Source organism: Marmota monax, unplaced genomic scaffold (genome assembly GCF_021218885.2).
Source record: "Marmota monax isolate L192 unplaced genomic scaffold, Marmota_monax_Labrador192_F-V1.1 WCK01_AAM20220418_F8-fsc00006, whole genome shotgun sequence".
Classification (NCBI taxonomy): domain Eukaryota; kingdom Metazoa; phylum Chordata; class Mammalia; order Rodentia; family Sciuridae; genus Marmota; species Marmota monax.
This window is the reverse complement of record NW_026693712.1, coordinates 29,728,969-29,748,826: the sequence shown is the minus strand read 5'-3', so window position 1 is coordinate 29,748,826 and position 19,858 is coordinate 29,728,969. Positions and strand designations below refer to the sequence as shown.

Here is a 19,858-nt window from a genome sequence, read left to right as displayed (position 1 = left end):
GGTCTCATGAGCCTGCTGTCAGACAGTGGCTGGGGCTCTAATCATCTCAAAGGTGTTCTCTCATATCTAGTGCTTGATGCCAATTGTCAGCTGGGACATCAACAGGGATTGCTGACTAGAACAACAGCATCTGTTCTTTATATGACCTGCTTCCTTACAATGCAGTTGAGTTCTAAGAGTGAGCTTCCTAGCATAGCAAGGTGCAAGTGTATGCCTTTTCTCTGTCCTAACTACTGGAATCATGTCACTTGTGCTGCATTGATTGAGGCAGTTACAGAGGTTCAACCATGTTCAAAGGGAGGAGAAATAACCCATGTCACTATGAATGGAGTATCAGTGTCACATTGTAAGAAGAGTATGTAGGATTAAATTTATGTGGCAGCCATTTTTAGAAAATACAATCTGCTACAATATGCTCATTGTTCACAATAATTCATATTCCTCTCAGATGCAAAATTTACTTAACCTCTTTGCTAGTACCATACCCTCTAGGAATATGCTTTTATATCATAAACTTGAAGCCTTGAGCCTAGGAATTTTTGGTGTTCCCATAAAATTTCAAATTCATGGGGCCAGGGTTGTGGCTCAGTGGTAGAATGCTTGCAAAACTTGTAAGACCCTGGGTTTGATTCTTAGCACCACATATAAATAAATGAATAAAATAAAGGTCCGTCAATATCTAAAGAATTTTTAAAAATAAAATTCAAATTTGTGTTTTTTCTTTTTTATTCCACTAAAGAATAGCAAAGTGACATCCTTACATACATATATGGATCAGTGGAGTTTTAATAAAAGACAGTGAATAGAAAAAAATTACCCATATTTAGCAAGACAAAAGCTTGGGTATCTAGTAATAATGATGGAAATGTTTTGTGGGAAAAGAAATACATCTCTAACATGTTCTTCTTTTTGACTCTTGCACAAATATAAAAGATAGTAAGAACCTGAGAAATATAGGAAATTTTGGAAAGTCTGTAGTTGAAGCATACTGATGCGTGATGAATTAAAAAAAAAAGGTAACAGATAAGATCAGAGAGCCAATGCCTGGTATCCTAAGGGGATTAGGATGCCATTGAAAGGTTTTCAGCACGAAAGTGAGTGACTTTTGTTGCTGTATAAATGGACAGTAGATGAGAGTGAAAAGGAGGGAATCATTTGGGAAACTATTATACGGTGATTCAAAGAAAAATACCACAGTTTGGATAGGATGGTGGCAGTGAAGCTAGAGCTTGTTGGGCATGTATTGAATTTAGGCTTAATTTCTAAAAGTAAAACTAAGCAACACCATTTAAATAAATACAAATGTGCTTCTTGGAAATAATTAAATGTGTTACTAAAATGATAATTAAAATCTGTATCCAAATGATGTCCTGTTTTCTAATTTTGTTAAACAAAATATAATTTATTTCAACTACAATTCATTATCACAACTGTTACTATCCTGATAAGAATCTTTAAGGAATTACTTAATACCTTGTTCAGTCTCTTCCCAGTTGAAATTTTTTATTACACAGAATGGACTATGTAAAATATCCATAATAGATTTTCTTTCAAAAGTTTTGTTAAGGAAATAAGATTTCAGGGAATATATATAAGGAGCCTTGATTTTAAAAAGAAGATATTTTTGTGGCTTCTTACTTACTAATTGTATTAAGGAAGATATTACTAAACATTGTTTAATTTTATGTATTTGTTAGAGGAGACCTAGCAAAATCTATAACTGAAATTAGATAGTGTTCTTGATAATGTAGTATCAAAATCTAATTCATTAAATAGTTTAAATTTATCATTTCCAGTAAGTCACATCTAGTGAAACTTGGTAATGCTATTTTTATTTTCCTTTATCAACTTTGCACATATCATTTCCCAAACACATATGTACACACACACACACACATAGACACACAGAGATGTACTTTTTATTCACAAATATTATGTGCTTTAGGATTATATAATATCTAAAATAAAAGTGAAATACACTGAATTTTTTTGAAGTACATGTGAGCATGTGATCTTACCATTATATTTTTTTAAAACACTGTATAATCTACAGTGAATTTCCTAGTACTGTGCATTCTTATATATAAAAAATTGTGCTTTTATATTTTTTGTAATGCTTATGACATGTTTATGATGAAGAAAAACTATCTGATTTACACAAGATTTACATAAACTTTGTTTACAATTAACTGTAGACTTTATACTTTGGGTAGTTTTACCTTTTTACATAGACTTTTTATCTGGTTATGGTGGTACACACCTGTAATCCCAGTGACTCAGCAGGCTGAGGCAGAGGGATTGCAAGTTCAAAGCCAGTCTCAGCAATTTAGTGAGACCCTGTTTCGAAATGAAAAGAGCTGGAGATATAGCTCAGTGTTAAAGTGCCCCTGAGGTCAGTAGCCAGTACAAAAAAGAAAGAAAGACAGAAAGAAAAATCAGAATTTTCTACTTGGGATACTTGAGTATATATTCTCAAAGATTCCTTTCTGTTCTGATGCTCTATGAGTTTAAAGTCCAGTAATTCTCTAAATGAAGATGGAGAAACAGCAAAAGAGATGGGTAATATAAATAGAACTTTTATATGGCTCCTCCTGCTAATTGTTTACTGTCATTGCAGTGTAAATAAGAGATATTTACTGATAGGCATATCAAAATATGAGCCATATGATAGTGGAGAAAAACACTACTCTGATAGGATAATATTCTCTTATGGAGCATGATATTATATAATAGATACTTTTGAACTAATAAGATTAAAAACAAACAAACAAAAAAAAACACTTCTTACCCTAAGAATTCAGTAGTGGGTATCATATTTCAAGAGACTCCTTATTTTTTATTTCAAATATGCTCTTTTGAAAAAAGAGCACTGAATTTTTAATACCACTGCTAAATAATTTAAACAACCTTAAGAAATATACTGAAACTTTTAAATGTAGTAAAGTTATTTTGAAAGATTATACACATAAGTGTTCATCTTATATGTGTTATATCACTCAGAATTAGCCAAATTATTATAATAACAATGAAGTTAATTTTAAGTAATAAAATATAAGAAAGTGCTCACTGTATTTTGTTCAGGAATCAAAGGATGAACAGTGGAAAAGAGCCATGGATTATTTAAATGTTGTCAATGAACTCAACTACATGACTCAGATTGTTATCATGCTTTATGAGGATCCTAACAAGGTAACAGAGCTCTTGATTTGTTTATGTTCCCAGATTAATAGTTTGAAGTTCTTCATTGTAAAGAGGTTCTTTCATATTTTTTTAGGATCTTTCCTCAGAGGAACGCTTTCATGTTGAATTACACTTCAGTCCAGGAGCCAAAGGCTGTGAAGAAGACAAAAATTTACCTTCTGGCTATGGATATAGACCTGCTTCTAGAGAGGTAATGATGATGGAACACTCAGTGTTTAGTTACTGTAATTCTAGATTTTCATGAAGTTTCTATAAGAATTTTCTCTTATGTACTATAAATAATTCTCATCACAACTCTTAGGTAGAAAAATGACTTAAACTTTTAAAAATATGATTTGGATGGACAACAGTTTATACATATTAGAATTCCTCAGAATTTTATCTTTAAATTGTTTGGATTTTAAGTCCAATGTTTTGAATGGATAAGTTCAATTTTTGTTTTTTATTATTGTTGTTTTACTTAAGGATGATTATTCCATGCTACACACTTTGCATGAGTTACTGCAATTAATCTTTACCATATTAAGGATTATATACTATCTAAAAGATGATATATAAGATTGCTATTATTTTTTTCCTTAAATATTTGTTAAAATTTGTTGTGGAAGTCATCTGGATTGGAGTTTTCTTTGGGGGAATATTTTTAGTTATATCTTCAATTTTTTAAATTGATGTACTAGTAGTCAAATTTTCTACATATTTTTATGTCTGTTTTGGTAAGTTGTGCTTTTTGATTATCTAAATTTTCTAATTTAGGGTATATAGCTGTTCAAAATGTCCTTATGTTGTTTTTTATTATCTCTAAGATTTCTAATGATGTCCCTTTTTGCATAATGATATTTTTTGTTTCTTCACTAAATGAACCTTAGCAAAGATTTGGTTTTTGTTTTTTTGTTTTAATTTTTTCAAAGGACTGACAATTCCCTTGTTCATTCTGTTACGCATTTCTCTTTTCTTTCATAACTTCTGATGTTAAGTGTTCTATTTCCTTACTTCTGCTTTCCTTGAATTTATTGTTTATCTCTTAATTATTTTGATGTATATTTAGATCATGTATTTTAAAGTTTTCTTTTTCTAATATTTGCATTATCACTTCAGCTACATCACATAGTTATGTTTTATTATTCACTCAAAATGCTGTATGATTTCTGTGTGATTTTTCTTCTTTGATTCATGAGTTTAGGGATTCATGGCTTACCAAACATGTGGAAACTACATGTAAGCTTTTGATAACTATGTCTAGCTTAATTCAACTTTTGTCAGAAAATATATTTGGTGGCATTTCTGCTTGCCTTGAATGTATTTGGAATTGCCTTATTGTTCTACATATGATTTTTTTTATAATTACCACATGTATACTTTAAACAATGTGTTTTCTATTATATTTGTTGAGTATAGGTGTTCAGTGCAAGTCTGTTGAATAAAACTTATTCAACTGATGTTCAGATCTTTTATATCATTGAAGTGTTTTTTTAAGGTCTGATTGCTCTACTAACTACTTAGAATGGTATGCAAAAATCTCCCACTGCAATCATGGGTTGTCTGGTTTTCCTTACAGTTGTAAGGATTTTTGCTTCATATTTTGAGGCTATGTGTACAAATTTAGAGTTGTTATATCTTCTTTGTATCTTTTCTCATTATGAAATGTCACTGTTTGTGCCTGGGAAGTGCTTGTAATCTATTTTGATATTGTTTTAGTTTAACATTTCCTTTATTTTTAAATTTTATTCTTTTAACTTTTCTTTCTTCTTGTATGTACGGTGTGTGGCTCTTAAACAGTATATGGATTTTGGGTTTTTTATGCAAAAATAATTTATTTTGATATAGTTCATGTAAAGGTAGATATATTTTCAAAGTAAAAATGGTCAGCTACATCTGTGGTAATCTAGCATATCACACCAGGGAATAAATATTTTGAGTAACATTTTAGTTAGTGAATATTTGATCATAATCTTCGTAAGGAAAAAAAAAAGCCTCAAACAACCATTAAGTCTTGAGGGTTTTGTATTTATTTTACTTTGTATTTTTACAATCTTGGTCTTTGATGTGTCATATTTATTCATTTAATATAATTACTGATGTATTTTTGTTAAATGTACCTATGTGTTATTTGCTTTGTTTTTCCATCTCATGTATGTTTCTTTTTTTTTTTTTCAATGTTTTAGTTGTAGATGGACACAATACCTTTATTTTATTTATTTGTATGTGGTGCTGAGGATCTAACCCAGTGCCTCACACTTGCTAGGCAAGTGCTCTTAACACTGAGCTACAACCTCAGTCTCTCATGTGTGTTTCATCTGGTCTCTTTTAATCACTTTCTTTAAGAGACTCCAGTATTATCTGATTGTCTTGGCACTTGTAATAGTTTTACTTTGATTTGTTTTCTTGTGGTTAATAGAGCTTCTTTTACATGTGACTCAGTGGTTTTTTTGTTTTTTTGGGGGGGATCTTTTGCAATATTTATCTCTCTAATTTTTATACATTCTTTTTTCTCTTTCTCAGATTTAGCATACATCTCTATTGGAATCACGATGCATCTTAAACTCTATCTATGCATTTCTTAAACTCTTCTCTATTTTTTCCTGTATGCTTCAGATACAGTGTTTTATTTTTACCTCTCTTCCAGTTCATTAATTCTGTTTTTATTTTTCAACATGCTGTTAAACCCTACCCACTGAGTTCTTAATTTTAGAATGTAGTAAGTAGGGTTTAATTATGTTTTCTAGCTCTAGAATTCCCATTTGGTTGTTTTTATAATTTCTAATTTTTAACTGAAATTCTTTCTTGTAGTTATGTGAGAATATTAATTTTAGTTATAAACTTTTTAACTGATATCATCATTATCTGGATCACCATTGGATTCATTTTCTTTTTTTTGTCCTTGATTTTTGATCTCATATTTTCTTATATTTCAAGCTATTACCATAATGTTGTGCTAGACATTGACTATTAAAACTTGCAGAGAAAGTGTGGGCCTATTGTTGATATTGTGTGTTTCCAGTATAATTTACTTTTACTTCTGATGGAGAGCTAGGCTAAAGGAACTATAGGAGAACTAGCCAGTTTAGAGTATCTTAATCAAATACATTGTGATGATTCAAAATGGGTCTTAATTCATGGGAAAAGCTAATATATTTCTAATTTACCCTTATTACTACATAATGGGTATAATTATACCATTTTAGATACATACAAGAAACATTACTTCATTACATATAGTGTGACTGCTAGTGTATTAGTACTTACTTCTCATGAGAAATCTAGTTAAGAAAGATCAAACAGTATCCCTTTTTCCATTTATTTTTCATCCATTTACTTTCAACCTTTTAGATTCATATATTTACAATGTGTCATAAACAGTATATATTCAAGTTTTATGTTTTATGCAATCTCACAATCTTTGTCCTGTAATTGTAGTACATAGATAATATAATTCGATGTACTTGAAATTTATTATATATCATCTTTAACCAACTTGTTTGATATCATTCCTCTTTCTCTCACTTCTTGCCTTTTTTGAAGCATTATAGTTGTGCGTATCAATGTTATATATCATCTTTAACCATACTATATATCATCTTTAACCTATCTGTTTGATATTTGTTCTTTTTTCTCTCACTTCTTGCTTTTTTTTTTGAAGTACATTATAGTTGTGCATACCGATATTATTTGTTGTTACACATTCATATATGAACACAGTACACAATATAATAATATAATTTGGCCAGTATCACTCTCCAACACTGTCCCCACTATTCTTTTAATGGTTACCCTAGAGATAGTAACATGAATCTCTGACTTGTTAACATCAATAGAACTTTAATTATATGTTACTAACCATATAATCATGTTTTGAAAGATTTTAATTCTTTTACTCTCAATCCCATTTTATGTTATTTTTGTCAAGAATTATATATGTATGTTTTTAAAATATATTTTATATTCTCCAGGTCATTATTATTGTTTATAGTCAGTCATTTAGACTTGGAGTATTAGAATGTGTTAGAATATTGGTTGTATTAGAATCATGGTATATTAGAATGTATATGCATATCTTTCTATCAAAGTAATTATATGTGTCAGAACATGTCTTCCCAGTAGGTTTAGATTTCTTTACATATTGAGCATCTCTGATGTCTTTAGTCTTTCCTGCTACTCTCCTTAAGTCTAATATCATTTTCTTCCCCCATTTCTTTACTGCACAAAACTTCATTTTTTTTATATGCTATGTGTGATATGAAGTCCAGTTTTTTGTTTTTGTTTTTTCCCTATATGGAAAACTAGTTCTAGTACTGTATATGGAAGAGTTCATCTTTTCTCTACTGTCTGCAGTACTACTTCTGATATTCCAGACATATTGTTTTCATATATTGGTAGATTGGTTTTTGAACTATTTTGTTTGTCTCCCTGTAGTTGTATCAATATCAATTTCAATTATTACAGCCCTATAATATTAATTTCTAACTTGAAAGTTCTTCAGCTTTGTTTATCTTCAAGATTACCTTGAGTGTTTTAGAGTTCTTGCATTTTCATATAAATTTTGTAATCTTATAATGTTTCAAAAAGAACTTTTGGGGATTTAAATTAGGATTACACCAACTCTGCAGAGACCAATTTTGAGAGAAATTACTTTTGTGGTACTGAATCTTCTAATATAAGGTGTCTTGGTATATTTCTCACTTTGGCTGTACATTATGTCATTTTTGGCAAAATTAAGATTTGCAATAAGTCACATCTTCTTTGTCAGATTAATTCACATATTCTTTTTATTTTTTGATGCTATTAATAGTGTTTGATTTTTTTGTTTGTTACTATCATTGAATTTTAACTTGTATTAAGATCTTATAACTAGCAAACTTACTATATGCTTTATTCATTCTAATAATTTGTCCAAAGAGTCATTTATATTTTCTCTGTGATCTTATCTATGAATAGTGATATTACCTGTAATGGTTATTTGAAATTTTAGATTAAGGAAGTCTTTTTTATATTTATATAGTCCTTAATTTAATAAAGAATTTTTTATATACTCTCTTGGACTTTTCTTTTTCTTTTTTTTTCCAATATTAAATTTATGAGATTCATCAAGTAATTTTATTTAGTTTTAGTTTATTCTTACTGCTTTAAAACATGTATTTTACCATATGACTTTGGCCAAATTAATCCATTCTGTTCCAGGTTGATATTTGGTCTAAGATGTTTTATATTGTCTCCTCTGCTATGAAATTTTTAGAGTCTGAGACTGTGCCTTATTCATCAAAATCCTAGCAAATAGTACACACTCAATATAGTATTTAGTGGATGATTATCTTTTGTGCACTGATCACATTTATTGGAAATATTTGGAATAGAATTTAAATATTCTAAAATATATAAATTCAAATACTATTTTATTCTTGCTTGGGTTGATAACATTTCTATATAACAAAACCTGTCTCTACTTTTATTGATCACTAATTAGTATTATTTGCATATTTGAAGAAATTTAACTATATACTTTGTTTTATATATGTTTATTTTAAATTGTTATTTTACTTAATTTCTTCATAAACTGAATGTATTTCTTAAAGTCAGAGACTTGGTCATCTCTCTTACAGTACACAGCATAATAGGCTGTTATAAGAGTTCAATTAAGGACTGGGATTGTGGCTCAGTGGCAGAGCGCTTGCCTAGTATGTGTGAGGCACTGGGTTTGATTCTCAGCACCACATATAAATAAATAAAGGCCTGTTGACAACTAAAAAATTTTTTTTTTAAATAAAGAGTTCAATTAATACTATTAATTCATCCCAGAATGCAAATTGTATGTATCTACATCAAGTGACTACTTCAGTTGGTAGTTGAATTTGTTATCAGAAGAGATTTTTGTTTAATCTGAATTATAAGTGTACTGTATTTTTTCCTCACAGAATGAAGGCAGAAGATCTTTTAAAACTGATAATGATGACGAACCACATACTTCTAAAAGAGATGAGATTGATCGAGCTGTGATACTATTTAAACCAATGGTATCAGAGCCAATTCACATACACAGGAAGTCTCCACTCCCACGATCTAGAAAGATGGCTACGAATGAAGTATGTATATGTGTCAGAGCATGTTTTCATAGAGTAAACTAACTATATGTTAATAAAACTGAAAAGAAAATACAGCTTTTAATATGGAGTTTGGGAACCTTAAAAATTTTTGTCAACTTTGTCTGTTTTTCAAACAAATTTTTAAAAATATAGAGGCAGTTAGAAAATAAAGATTAGTTTTAGAGTTTGGAAATTTATGTGTAGCTTTTGTAACAAAATTGAATACAAATATGAAAGTAAGGTCTAAGAAATTGATAAACATCTATATTTTTGTCTTGTCCCTTTAGGTTATTATTCTTCAATAAAGAATTTTTTTAAAGTTTGATTTAATGTATCAAGAATAATTTTAATTTATTAAAACTAGTCAGAAAATGCCAAAGATGCTTCAACTGTAAGGGATTCCATTGACACTGCAGGTTAAAATATAAAATTTCAAATTGTTTCCTTATTGCAAAAATCTATATAGAAGCTTAAAAATTTGGTAATACTATTGAAAAATTTACCTTTGTATTAAGGTATGTAATTTGAGTCATTAAACTAATTCTTATGCTCACTCTTACAATACTATTTTAATAACCATTACCATAACATTTAAAAGGAAAGTTGAGCAGTTGTAATAAAACATGTTAGGTAGATTTTTAATATCTGTATATGTTTTATACTTTTAATCTTATTTTGAATTATTTATTTTTAGTAGGATGATTCTGCTAGTACTGATTGAGGTCAGTGCTTATAATTATTTTTTAAATGCTCTAATAAAAATATAAAGCAAGAAACTTAATTTGAGATAGGAAAAGCCATCAACTCAATTAGAAACATTTTTTTTTTTTGGTATTTATATAGATGAAATCCAAAACATTAAGTATCACATCATCTAGCAAAGAATTGTGCTTATTCTCCAACCCCAAATTTTACTATCATAAGTGTTTTATGATTCACTTCAAATTTCATGTAATTTGACACTCATGCATAGAAAAAAACTCAGTAGATTGTTGTAACTTCATAATGGAAATTGTGTACTAAATAGGGTAACTTACCTAGAACATAATATTTTAAGTTAATTAAAAAAGAGGGCAGTTTAAAAAAACAACCAAAAAATCTGGTTAACAATTATAGAACCTGGGATTATACGTTCTTTTATGGCTTAATTGAAACATTTGCCAGGAATGTTGGCATATGCCTGTAATCCTAGCAATTTGGGAGACTGAGGCAGGAGAATTACAAGTTTGAAGGCAGACCCAGAATTTAGCAAGACCCTATCTCAGAACAAAAATTTTAAAAAACTGAGGATGTAGCTTAGTAGTTAAGTGTTCCTGGGTTCCATCTCCAATACAAACAAAAATGAAAGAAAGAAATCTGGTTTTATGTTCAGGTATACTTAATTTCAGAAAATTAGGAATGACCTATATTAATATTAATCTAAGCCACCATTTGTTCAGGGGCAATGATTTTGATGTGTTGTTGAGCAAGCACTCTGCATTTGATTAAATTCTTTAGAATTTTACCATGAAACCCTCTACTAGTTTGCTCTCCAAAAAAATCTATATAACACTGCTCAAACAAAATGTATTGTGAGTCGGCTCATCTATATTGATAAAACCTTCTACAGAATCACTGCTCTTGTTAACTTTAAAAACACAGAACACATTTATAAACCTCTTTCTTATGAATTCTTAAATAATTGCTTTCAAGAGATTATTTCTATAACATGCTCAACTTTTACTTCCATAAGGTAAATTATTCAAGTTAAACTTTAAAGACTTTTTCTATTGTCCACCTCTCTGTGGGTATCAGAAGTTTGTATTTCTAAAAGACACAAAGAAAAAAAAGACTATTCTCTTTATTTTGTGCGAGTGGATTTTATTCTACTCTCACTGTTTGAAACCTAAACATGCAAAGATAAAAATGAGAATGTCTGCTGCATGTTTTGCCTACTGAATTCTATAATAATTTTTGGAGGGGGTAAACAAATAACTTGAAAGTATATAAACAAGTATAAATTTTGTCTTGATTTTTCTTTTATTTCTAATTTTATTTTTTTTAATTTGTTCTCATTAGTTATACATGACAGCAGAATGCATTTTTAAGCATTGTGATTTTTCTTTTTAAATGACTAGCAGAGAGATTTTCTTTTCTAAGTTCTATACATTGAAACCTCTTTAACCTTTACTTTGCTCACAACAGCACAAAATATCTTGAATATTTAAAATTAAACAGAATAATATTTAAATAGTTGCTAGATAGAAACATTAAAATCTTTCAATTTTAAGAGAAGGGACAACTATTAAGCAGTATAAATATTTTATGTATTTTAAGGAAATACAAATAGTTCTATATTGTTATCACAAAATTAAATTCGTATGTTATTCCTATCAAATTCTCAAATATTGAAATATTTGGCTCCCAAATTATGGTTTAATTATTTAAAAAAAAAAGATAAGAAAATGCAAGCAAACTGTATTTTTTTTTCTTTCTGATCATTTGGCTCTGTTGTATCTAACTGTGCATGCTCTGCTTTTTTTTTTTTTTTTTTTTTTTTTTTCCCCCTTTCTCACTTTCAGGAAGAGAGCCCCCTGAGTGTGTCTAGCCCAGAGGGTACTGGTACCTGGCTGCATTATACCAGTGGTGTGGGTACTGGGCGTCGAAGACGCAGATCAGGGGAACAAATCACTTCTTCCCCTGTCTCCCCCAAATCATTGGCTTTCACATCCAGTATTTTTGGCTCATGGCAACAGGTTTTTAAATTTTACTTCATTAAACATTTTTCCTCCCTGCATTCAGAGCAACAAACAACTGTCTTTGAGGACATCTAATCCCTTGTGTTTTACATCAGAGTAAATCCTTCTGCTTTTAAATTTTGAGTCCACTTAAAAATATTTATATTTAACAATAATTGAGGGAAAGAAACAACTTATGTTGCATATGTTTAGCATTTTTACTGCAAAAGTTCTAAATATCCAGGATTTAAATAATAATCAATAAATTTTATTTTCCTGGAACTTGAGCTTGCTGATAAAATTATTTTAAAGGGAAAGAAATTTTTATTTGACTCCAGTTATCTTTTAAAACATTCAGAAACAGAATTTGTGATTTGATGGTAAGAAAATTTACTGATTTTCCCCCCATCATTGAAAATATTGATTCCATTTGGAATTTGCTGAGAATGTAAACATTTTTTAAGCATCAAAATTTATGTGACCCAGTGTTAATTAGCAGGATACATCTAAAATGATTGTTCTCTCCCTCACTATTCCTTTATCTGGATGTATCTAAGGGATATATATGTACATTATGTTTTTCTTTGAGCTATATAATATAAGACAGGGCAAGTGTCTTATATTGAACCATCAACCATCAAGTGTCTTGTATTGAACCATCAATAATATGGTTCAAAATAAAATTATTTCAGAAGGACTTTCTATGATGGCATTTGGAAACTTTAAATACTCTGGTTTTTATTAGAATGAAGGTCTGCTGTTACACATGATTTTTCTGATAATTTCAGCAATTTCCTTTTGGAAATATAATACATTTGATTATAGGAAAAGGGATTATGGTATCCATTAAGGCTGTGAATATTTAAAGGTTACTCTGATAAAGTCCATGCATGGATCAGTAATTGTATGGTGACTTAACAGTCTGTCTGTCTTTTCTTTTGTTTGTGGTTGTTTTTTCCCCCCTTTAAATACAGGAGCTGTTTTAGAGTGGGCATTTGGCTTCTTTTAAAAGAGAGTGGATATATCAATCTATTAATTATTTCTTTTCATCTGTCTTGTTTCATACATTTTTCATTCTGAATGCCTGCTTCGCACCACTTCATTGCAAGGACATCATATGAAATGGACTCCCTTCAAAAGGGGATCTTGCATGATCTTTCATGTTTTGTGTATTTCTACTAATATTTATCATACAGCTTATTAACCTTTGTCTGTCTGGACAGGCTGCATATGAACTAAGGACTTTCTAATTTAGTTTGCTGTTTTATTTCATTTATTTTGTTTTCCTTATGTAGGTTGTATCTGAAAACACTAATTACCTTCGAACACCAAGAGCTCTTGTGGAACAGAAACAAAACCCTACTGTAGGTATGTGGTTTAAAGGAAATTGTATTCTATTCCCTTTATAAACTCAATATTGTGCACACATGTAAAACTCTTCAGTGATAAAAGCATGACCAAATGCTATGCTCTAGTTTTTATTTAATGTGTATTAATTCAGAAATGTTGAGTTGTACATCTCAATTACACAGTAAAGTTGTGATATTTTAAGACATAGTGTTTAATTTTGTTATGTAACCCTATGGTAATGACTTAGTCCACTTGCCAATGCTTGTTTTTAACCTATTATTATATAAGTCAGTTTATGAAGGAAACTTCATCTCTCCACTCAATAAAGATGAAAAGGTGCTATTGCATGGGGAAAAAAATCTATTTTTCTGATTAAAAAGGCTAATTAGGTAGAGAATGTTTCAAACCCTATCTGGGTGAATTTATTTTCTTTTGCAACAGCTCTTAAGGAAAACCAAAGCAAAACTGACGCACAGTGGCAGATTTACTCTCTATTAAAAACTATAGAACATAATTATTTCTTTGCTAACACTCAAAGCAACTTTGAAGAACACTTTACAAACTCATTGGGTTTAAGGTCATTGGTTGATAAATTATATGAGGTAACAACATTACTCTTTTCTGTAAATAGTTGTCTAAACAGGTTTAATAAAAGCATAGATCTCATTATAAGTTTAAACTATGTATGTACTGCAGTCTAAGTATATGAACCTTGTTGATGCCTATATACTTGATGATCTTTCTTTAATTACTTTAATAGTTTATATTGATAGCTTTTAATATTCCGACAGTATTTTAATAGAAATGTATGTATTACACCTTCTTAATGTACTAGCATAGTATATTTGATAGAAATTTATTTAATCTTTCCCAGTAGAGAATGTTTTGTTTGAGTAAAAAAACTTTTGCTACAGAGCATCAGTTTATACTGGCTGTGTTTTGATGATGACATGTTTTATTGGAGCTTTATTAATTAAGATCTAGAGTCATTTGTTAAGTATAAGAAATTTTTCCTGGTCTTACAAGTAAATATATTGATATACTTACTTTATTTTATAAAAAAAATTGACAGTCTTTAATTCAAGGGGATCAGAAAAGATTCTTCATTGATAGGCATACATTCAAAAATATTGATTTATTATAAAAATTTGTACTAGGAGAAGTATTTCTTTTTTTTTTTTAATATAGCCTGCTCTTGCAATTTGTTTATCAGAATCCCATCTTGTCCTAAATTATTTTTATGGTAATATTTTAAAACTTTTTAAATGTACATATGTCTAATTATTGTGTGTGCATATATTTTTCCTCAAAGATAGTATTTTATTTAGTGTTAAGTTACCCCATTTGTACATATTATAAATGGTAGTTGTTATTAGAAGCATTATGTAATGTTCCGTAGAACGTTACAAGCATATTGTGAGCCTGTTCAAGGCACTGCCAAAGGCTGCCTGTGTGTTGGTAAGAGCCATGTCAATTGCATGCTGCATGAATTCCCAATGTGAATGGAAGAACACCCGTTGTTGTATGTATTTTCTCTAACTCCCATCAGGGTCTCACTGTGCGGGCCTGTTTAGCACCTCGGTGCTCGGGGGTTCTTCAAGCGCACCTAACCTACAGGATTATGCTCGTACTCATCGTAAAAAGCTGACCTCTTCTGGCTGCATAGATGGTATGTGCACACATGCACACACAGATTCATACCTACACTCATGCACACACCCATGAGCAGTATTTCTCAAGCATATCTGAAGCCACTGACTGGTTCAAGTGGAATTCTAGCACCCTTTACCTAAATGACTATCTGTGTTCTATGTAATCCACAGCTTGGATCCATGTTTCATCAAACAATTAATTGTAGTTAAATTTAAAGTACTTGTACAGTAAGTAGTTCATTGAAATGGAATATCTAGAACTGCATCATATGTGTTCTTTTAAATAATTGATGATCCATATTATAAAGAATTTTGTTTGATCTTTTAAATTTGTTCATTGTTAACCCTATCCTACTTACTGATATTGAACTAATTAAAATAAGGTGAATAAAATATTTATTACTAGAAGAAAATCCATGTTGGTAATATTTTTATAAAAATAATCATAGAAAGAGAATATTTTAGGATTTCTAGCTAAAGGAGATCCTCTCACTGTTGTTAACAGACCTTAAGTTTTAAGATTTTAATATTCAGAATGCCTTTGAAGCTCGTGGAAGCTGGTCCCTTTTGCTAAGAGGAGTATTTTAGTTTTCAGGATCACCATATATATCCACAAATTTATTTTAGTCAATAAAACTTAGATTTACCAAAATTGCCAGCTCATCCTGCTTTTCTTTCTTTTATATATTTCATTAAACATTTGCCTCTATCATCAAGCCAGTTTACTGCTTTTAACCAGTATTTGGCTTATTACCTTCTCTCATTGTCCCTTCTGCATGTCACCTAATTCTAACCTCCTTCTATATTTGTTTTTCCCCTCTTTTTGTTTTTTTAAGTGTTCTTCTTTTGGTAGCTGTTACAAATTTCAGGTACCTGTTTTTCTCTTTCTCAGACGCCACACGCGGTTCTGCTGTTAAAAGGTTTTCTATCTCATTTGCTCGACACCCAACCAATGGTACGTTTTGCTTTTATTTTAAAAGATACTCCCCTGCTTCGTCCCTTTTTATTTTTTCTTTTATTTCAAAATGTGGGGTATACAGTATCATTCATTATCCATTCTTAATTTCAATTGGCATACAATTCCAACTTCTTAATCACCCAAATTATTGATACTGGCTGGCTCCCTTTTTTAGCTCTGATTTATAAAATAATTTAACATTATTCATCAAACTCTTAAATAAGCACAATTGATGATGAATTAACACCTTAAAATTCTAATTTCTCAAGTGACTAGTTCACACAAATTCTTAAATTGTAACAATTGGTATTAATTTATTCTTAATTATTATTAATTTTAATTTTTTCTCCCCAATTTCTTTTTTGACCACATGGTTGATTTATTGAGATATTTAACAGAAATACAGAGTGACCTGTATCAAATAGCCGAAGGAGAAGTGTCTTTGAAAATTTCTTGGGAACCAGGTGATGCAGATTTCACTGCGTAACAACATTTATCCCTGGCTTTGTCTAAAGCAAAACCAGACTTCGTCTGGAACACTTTGAAAACTTTAACCAGCAATCACTTTGTCCTCATGTGGCAGTACGGAATACTGTTATCAAGCAACCAGTTCCTTTTGATAACACTTCTTTTTCTTAAAATTTGGGGAATTCCTGATAGAAAAAAACGTCCAGAAACCCAATTCAGTTAAATTTAATTTTTTGAGGCTGAATAAATAGTAAAGTGTTTTACAACCAGTATTTATAAATTGAATCATTGCAGTATTGCAGCTTTTTACATAAAGCTTGATCTTCTGGAGCAATAAAGAATATTTACTAATCATCTTTAAATACTACAGGACCTAAGAATTTTTTTTAAATGTACAAGTTTTTGCTTTTTGTAATGAAGGTGCTTTTATCCCTGGAACCTTCTTAAAGTTTTTAACTACAAAGAAGTCTTTCAAAAATTGAAATTTTATGAATCTTCAGTGTTCAACACAAGTTTGTGATCATTCTTCCCCTTTCGGGTCCTTTAACACATCTAGATAACAGTGCACTAGTATTTCTTAAAGGTAGAAAAAGAAGACTTCATTCTCAACAAATGAAAGTTTAGTGTGCTTTCCCTCCACTGTTGCTGTTTAAATACTATATTTTGAAGAAAATGGTCTTTATTTGATACAGCTGCAGCTTCTAGAGATATCACATGCCTAAGAACCTCTTAGAAGACAAACAAGTCACAAGAAAAACAATTTACAAAATTTGAAGAAGTAGTATTCAAGTTTAAGACTGTCTATAGTTGTATGCTAAATGGTTATGTGCTTAAAGCCAGGCTTGCAGCTTTTATCAAGAAAAAAACTCTGTATTTTCATTGACAAAAATAATGATAGGGCTTGGGGGTATAGCTCAGTGGCAGAGTACTTGCCTAGCATGTATGTGTAAGGCACTGGGTTTGATCCTTAGCACCACATAAAAACAAACAAATAAAATAAAGGCATTCTGTCCATCTACAACTACAAAATTTTTTTAAAAAATAATGATAATAAATCCTTTTGTTAAATTAAAAAAGAGTAGTTTTATATTCCTTTGTTTTAGATTATTTTCTAAATGTGGCTTTTTCTACATATTATATAACTTAATGCATATAAAATACATTTCTTTTAATTATAGAAATATTTCCTTTGGGTTTTCAAGATTTCTTTTTTTCTTTTTTTAATGCTGTGTTGTCTTATCTGTCCAATGAATTGTCATTTGACTCTTCCTTTCACTTTTTATTTCCCCTAACTTTCATGTTATTTCCATCTTTAACACATATCATGGACTTACCCCTCCTTCATCTTTAGTTCAAGGAACATGGTGAAACAAGTATCTTCTGACAGTGCTTTACCTTATTTTCTGGGCCTCTGTGCAGAACACCTACACCTCTATAGGTGCTGGTCCATTTCCTCTGTGGAATTTCTAGGCTCCAGTGGTATGTTTTTATAGCTTCTAAACATGTCAGCGGGGTGGCTTTTTAAATTTCTGCACTAACCCTTTCATTGTGCATTAAAGAAAAAGTTTATTAAAGATAAATGGGAAAATTGTAGTCCTGAGGAACTTGATTATATTGTCATTCACCTGCTATAAAATCTAGCAGGTGAAGGAAAGAAAACAATAGACTTATAAACATCCTAAGGAAAGGAGAAAGAACACATTGTTAATTTTTGTCTGTAATGCAAAGAAAGGGTTTGAGCTTATTTGCATGAGTTTTATACTGTAAAAAAGAAAATAGCAATTGTGCAAGCATAATTTCTTAAGTGCTTACTTTAGGTGTTTTAAGTGTTGTTATACTACTATAGTTCTTTTTAAGTATATGCAATGTTCTGTCTTGCTTTGGTTTGCACCTGAAAATCAAATATATAAGCTTTGGTTGTTTTCATGGTAAGATTAAATTTCTTTTAAATGAAGTTCTCCTATTCCAACTGGGAATCCCCCCAGTAGTTCTTGGGTCCATATTTCTTCCCAGAATTTAAGGAGGAAAATCAAATAGTACTCAGTTTTAAAATGAGCACATGCTTATTGAAGCACATTCTATTTTGCAGTCTGAATTTAGTTAATGCTTACTTTTTAATTACTGGTGCAAGGCTTTTATGTTGTAAACTTAAACATTTAAAGTATTTCTTTGAAGGAAAACCAGTTTAGATTTTTGAAAGAGTACATGAAGAAAGACTTGTTATTTTTAACAGTATATTAAAACAATTTTAAAAGCCATTCAGTTGAATAAAATTTAAATAAATAGATAATTTTCTGTTTTTTAAAAAAGTGAATAACCTGTATCCTATTGGTTTAAGAAAATAAACTGTGTGTTTAAGTGCTTTTGTTTCACTGACGATATTAATACATATCTGCATGAAAATTTCATGAATTTTTTATATTTCTCTGCCGTTGTTAAATATAAACATATTTGTATTTGGTATTGTTTGTTACTTGACCTAACTTTACTCAGTCAGTGATTTTCAATAATAGAATTATTGGTGGTAATTCAGTAAAGGTAGGTGAAATATGTTTCAGAATTTTAACTCTACCATAAGTGAATGAATGTAATTTTAGAATCATACTAGAGAGTATAATTGGCCTTGATGTGACTAGAAAGGTGTTTAAAACCATTCTTCACAAATAATTATGTAATTGTTTTTTGACAAGAAATTACTTTTAGCAATCTAGCGTCAGGGACACATTATAACATCAGTTTATTCATCTATTGAATAGACCTGACTTTAACAGATAAAAACTGAAAATTTGTATCTTATCTTTTTCCCCCTAGGTTTTCTTAAGGAATTCATGTGCATGTAAAGAGAAATCTTTGTCACATCTTATTTCAATCCATATTGCATAGCATCTGGTGTCATGACTTGAGAGATCTTGTGTGTTTGCATGTGCTATATTGAAAAGACTAAATTTTCCAGTTCTAAACAGTGATCATCTTTCTTTTCAATTATTGATTTTGAAAACACCCAACTTTTATTTTTTTGTTTTTGTTTTCTCTCTTGCAGGCTTTGAATTATACTCCATGGTGCCATCTATTTGCCCTCTGGAAACTCTTCACAATGCCCTATCTTTAAAGCAGGTGGATGAATTTCTTGCATCTATTGCTTCACCATCAAATGAAGTTCTAAGGAAGACCCCTGAAGGTTGTAGGGAAATTAACTTTCATCATTATTATTTTATTATTTAATTGTTGAATATAATAAGAATTATAAAATATATAAACTCAAGTAGTAGTAGTGAATAGAATTTTTGAGGAGAAAGAAATGTAAAGGGACATTATTATTAATTCTTTGGTTTCAGGTGCAGTGAACCACTTATTTTGATTCTTCCCCAAAATATTTTCTTACAAAAAGAAGGGAAAATAAAACCAAAAATCTACAAACTGGCAATCAAAGTCAAT

At 30.1% G+C, this 19,858-nt stretch overlaps 1 protein-coding gene across 50 annotated transcripts in view; it reads left to right on the top strand.

Moving 5' to 3' along the window:
- Positions 1-19,858, top strand: part of Ppip5k2 (diphosphoinositol pentakisphosphate kinase 2) — a 133,073-nt gene that overhangs the window by 57,526 nt on the left and 55,689 nt on the right. For 13 of the 50 annotated variants that reach the window (XM_058584326.1, XM_058584340.1, XM_058584332.1 and 10 more), the window contains 9 exons: positions 3,082-3,189; positions 3,275-3,391; positions 9,111-9,278; positions 11,840-12,013; positions 13,291-13,363; positions 14,895-15,014; positions 15,890-15,952; positions 17,843-17,902; positions 19,464-19,601. In XM_058584326.1, coding sequence (XP_058440309.1) covers positions 3,082-3,189; positions 3,275-3,391; positions 9,111-9,278; positions 11,840-12,013; positions 13,291-13,363; positions 14,895-15,014; positions 15,890-15,952; positions 17,843-17,902; positions 19,464-19,601 — 1,021 coding nt within the window. Of the gene's footprint in view, positions 1-3,081; positions 3,190-3,274; positions 3,392-9,110; positions 9,279-11,839; positions 12,014-13,290; positions 13,364-14,744; positions 14,804-14,894; positions 15,015-15,889; positions 15,953-17,774; positions 17,823-17,842; positions 17,903-19,463; positions 19,602-19,858 lie in introns of those variants that run through there. The other 37 variants (XM_058584343.1, XM_058584354.1, XM_058584353.1 and 34 more) reach the window with 16 other exon arrangements.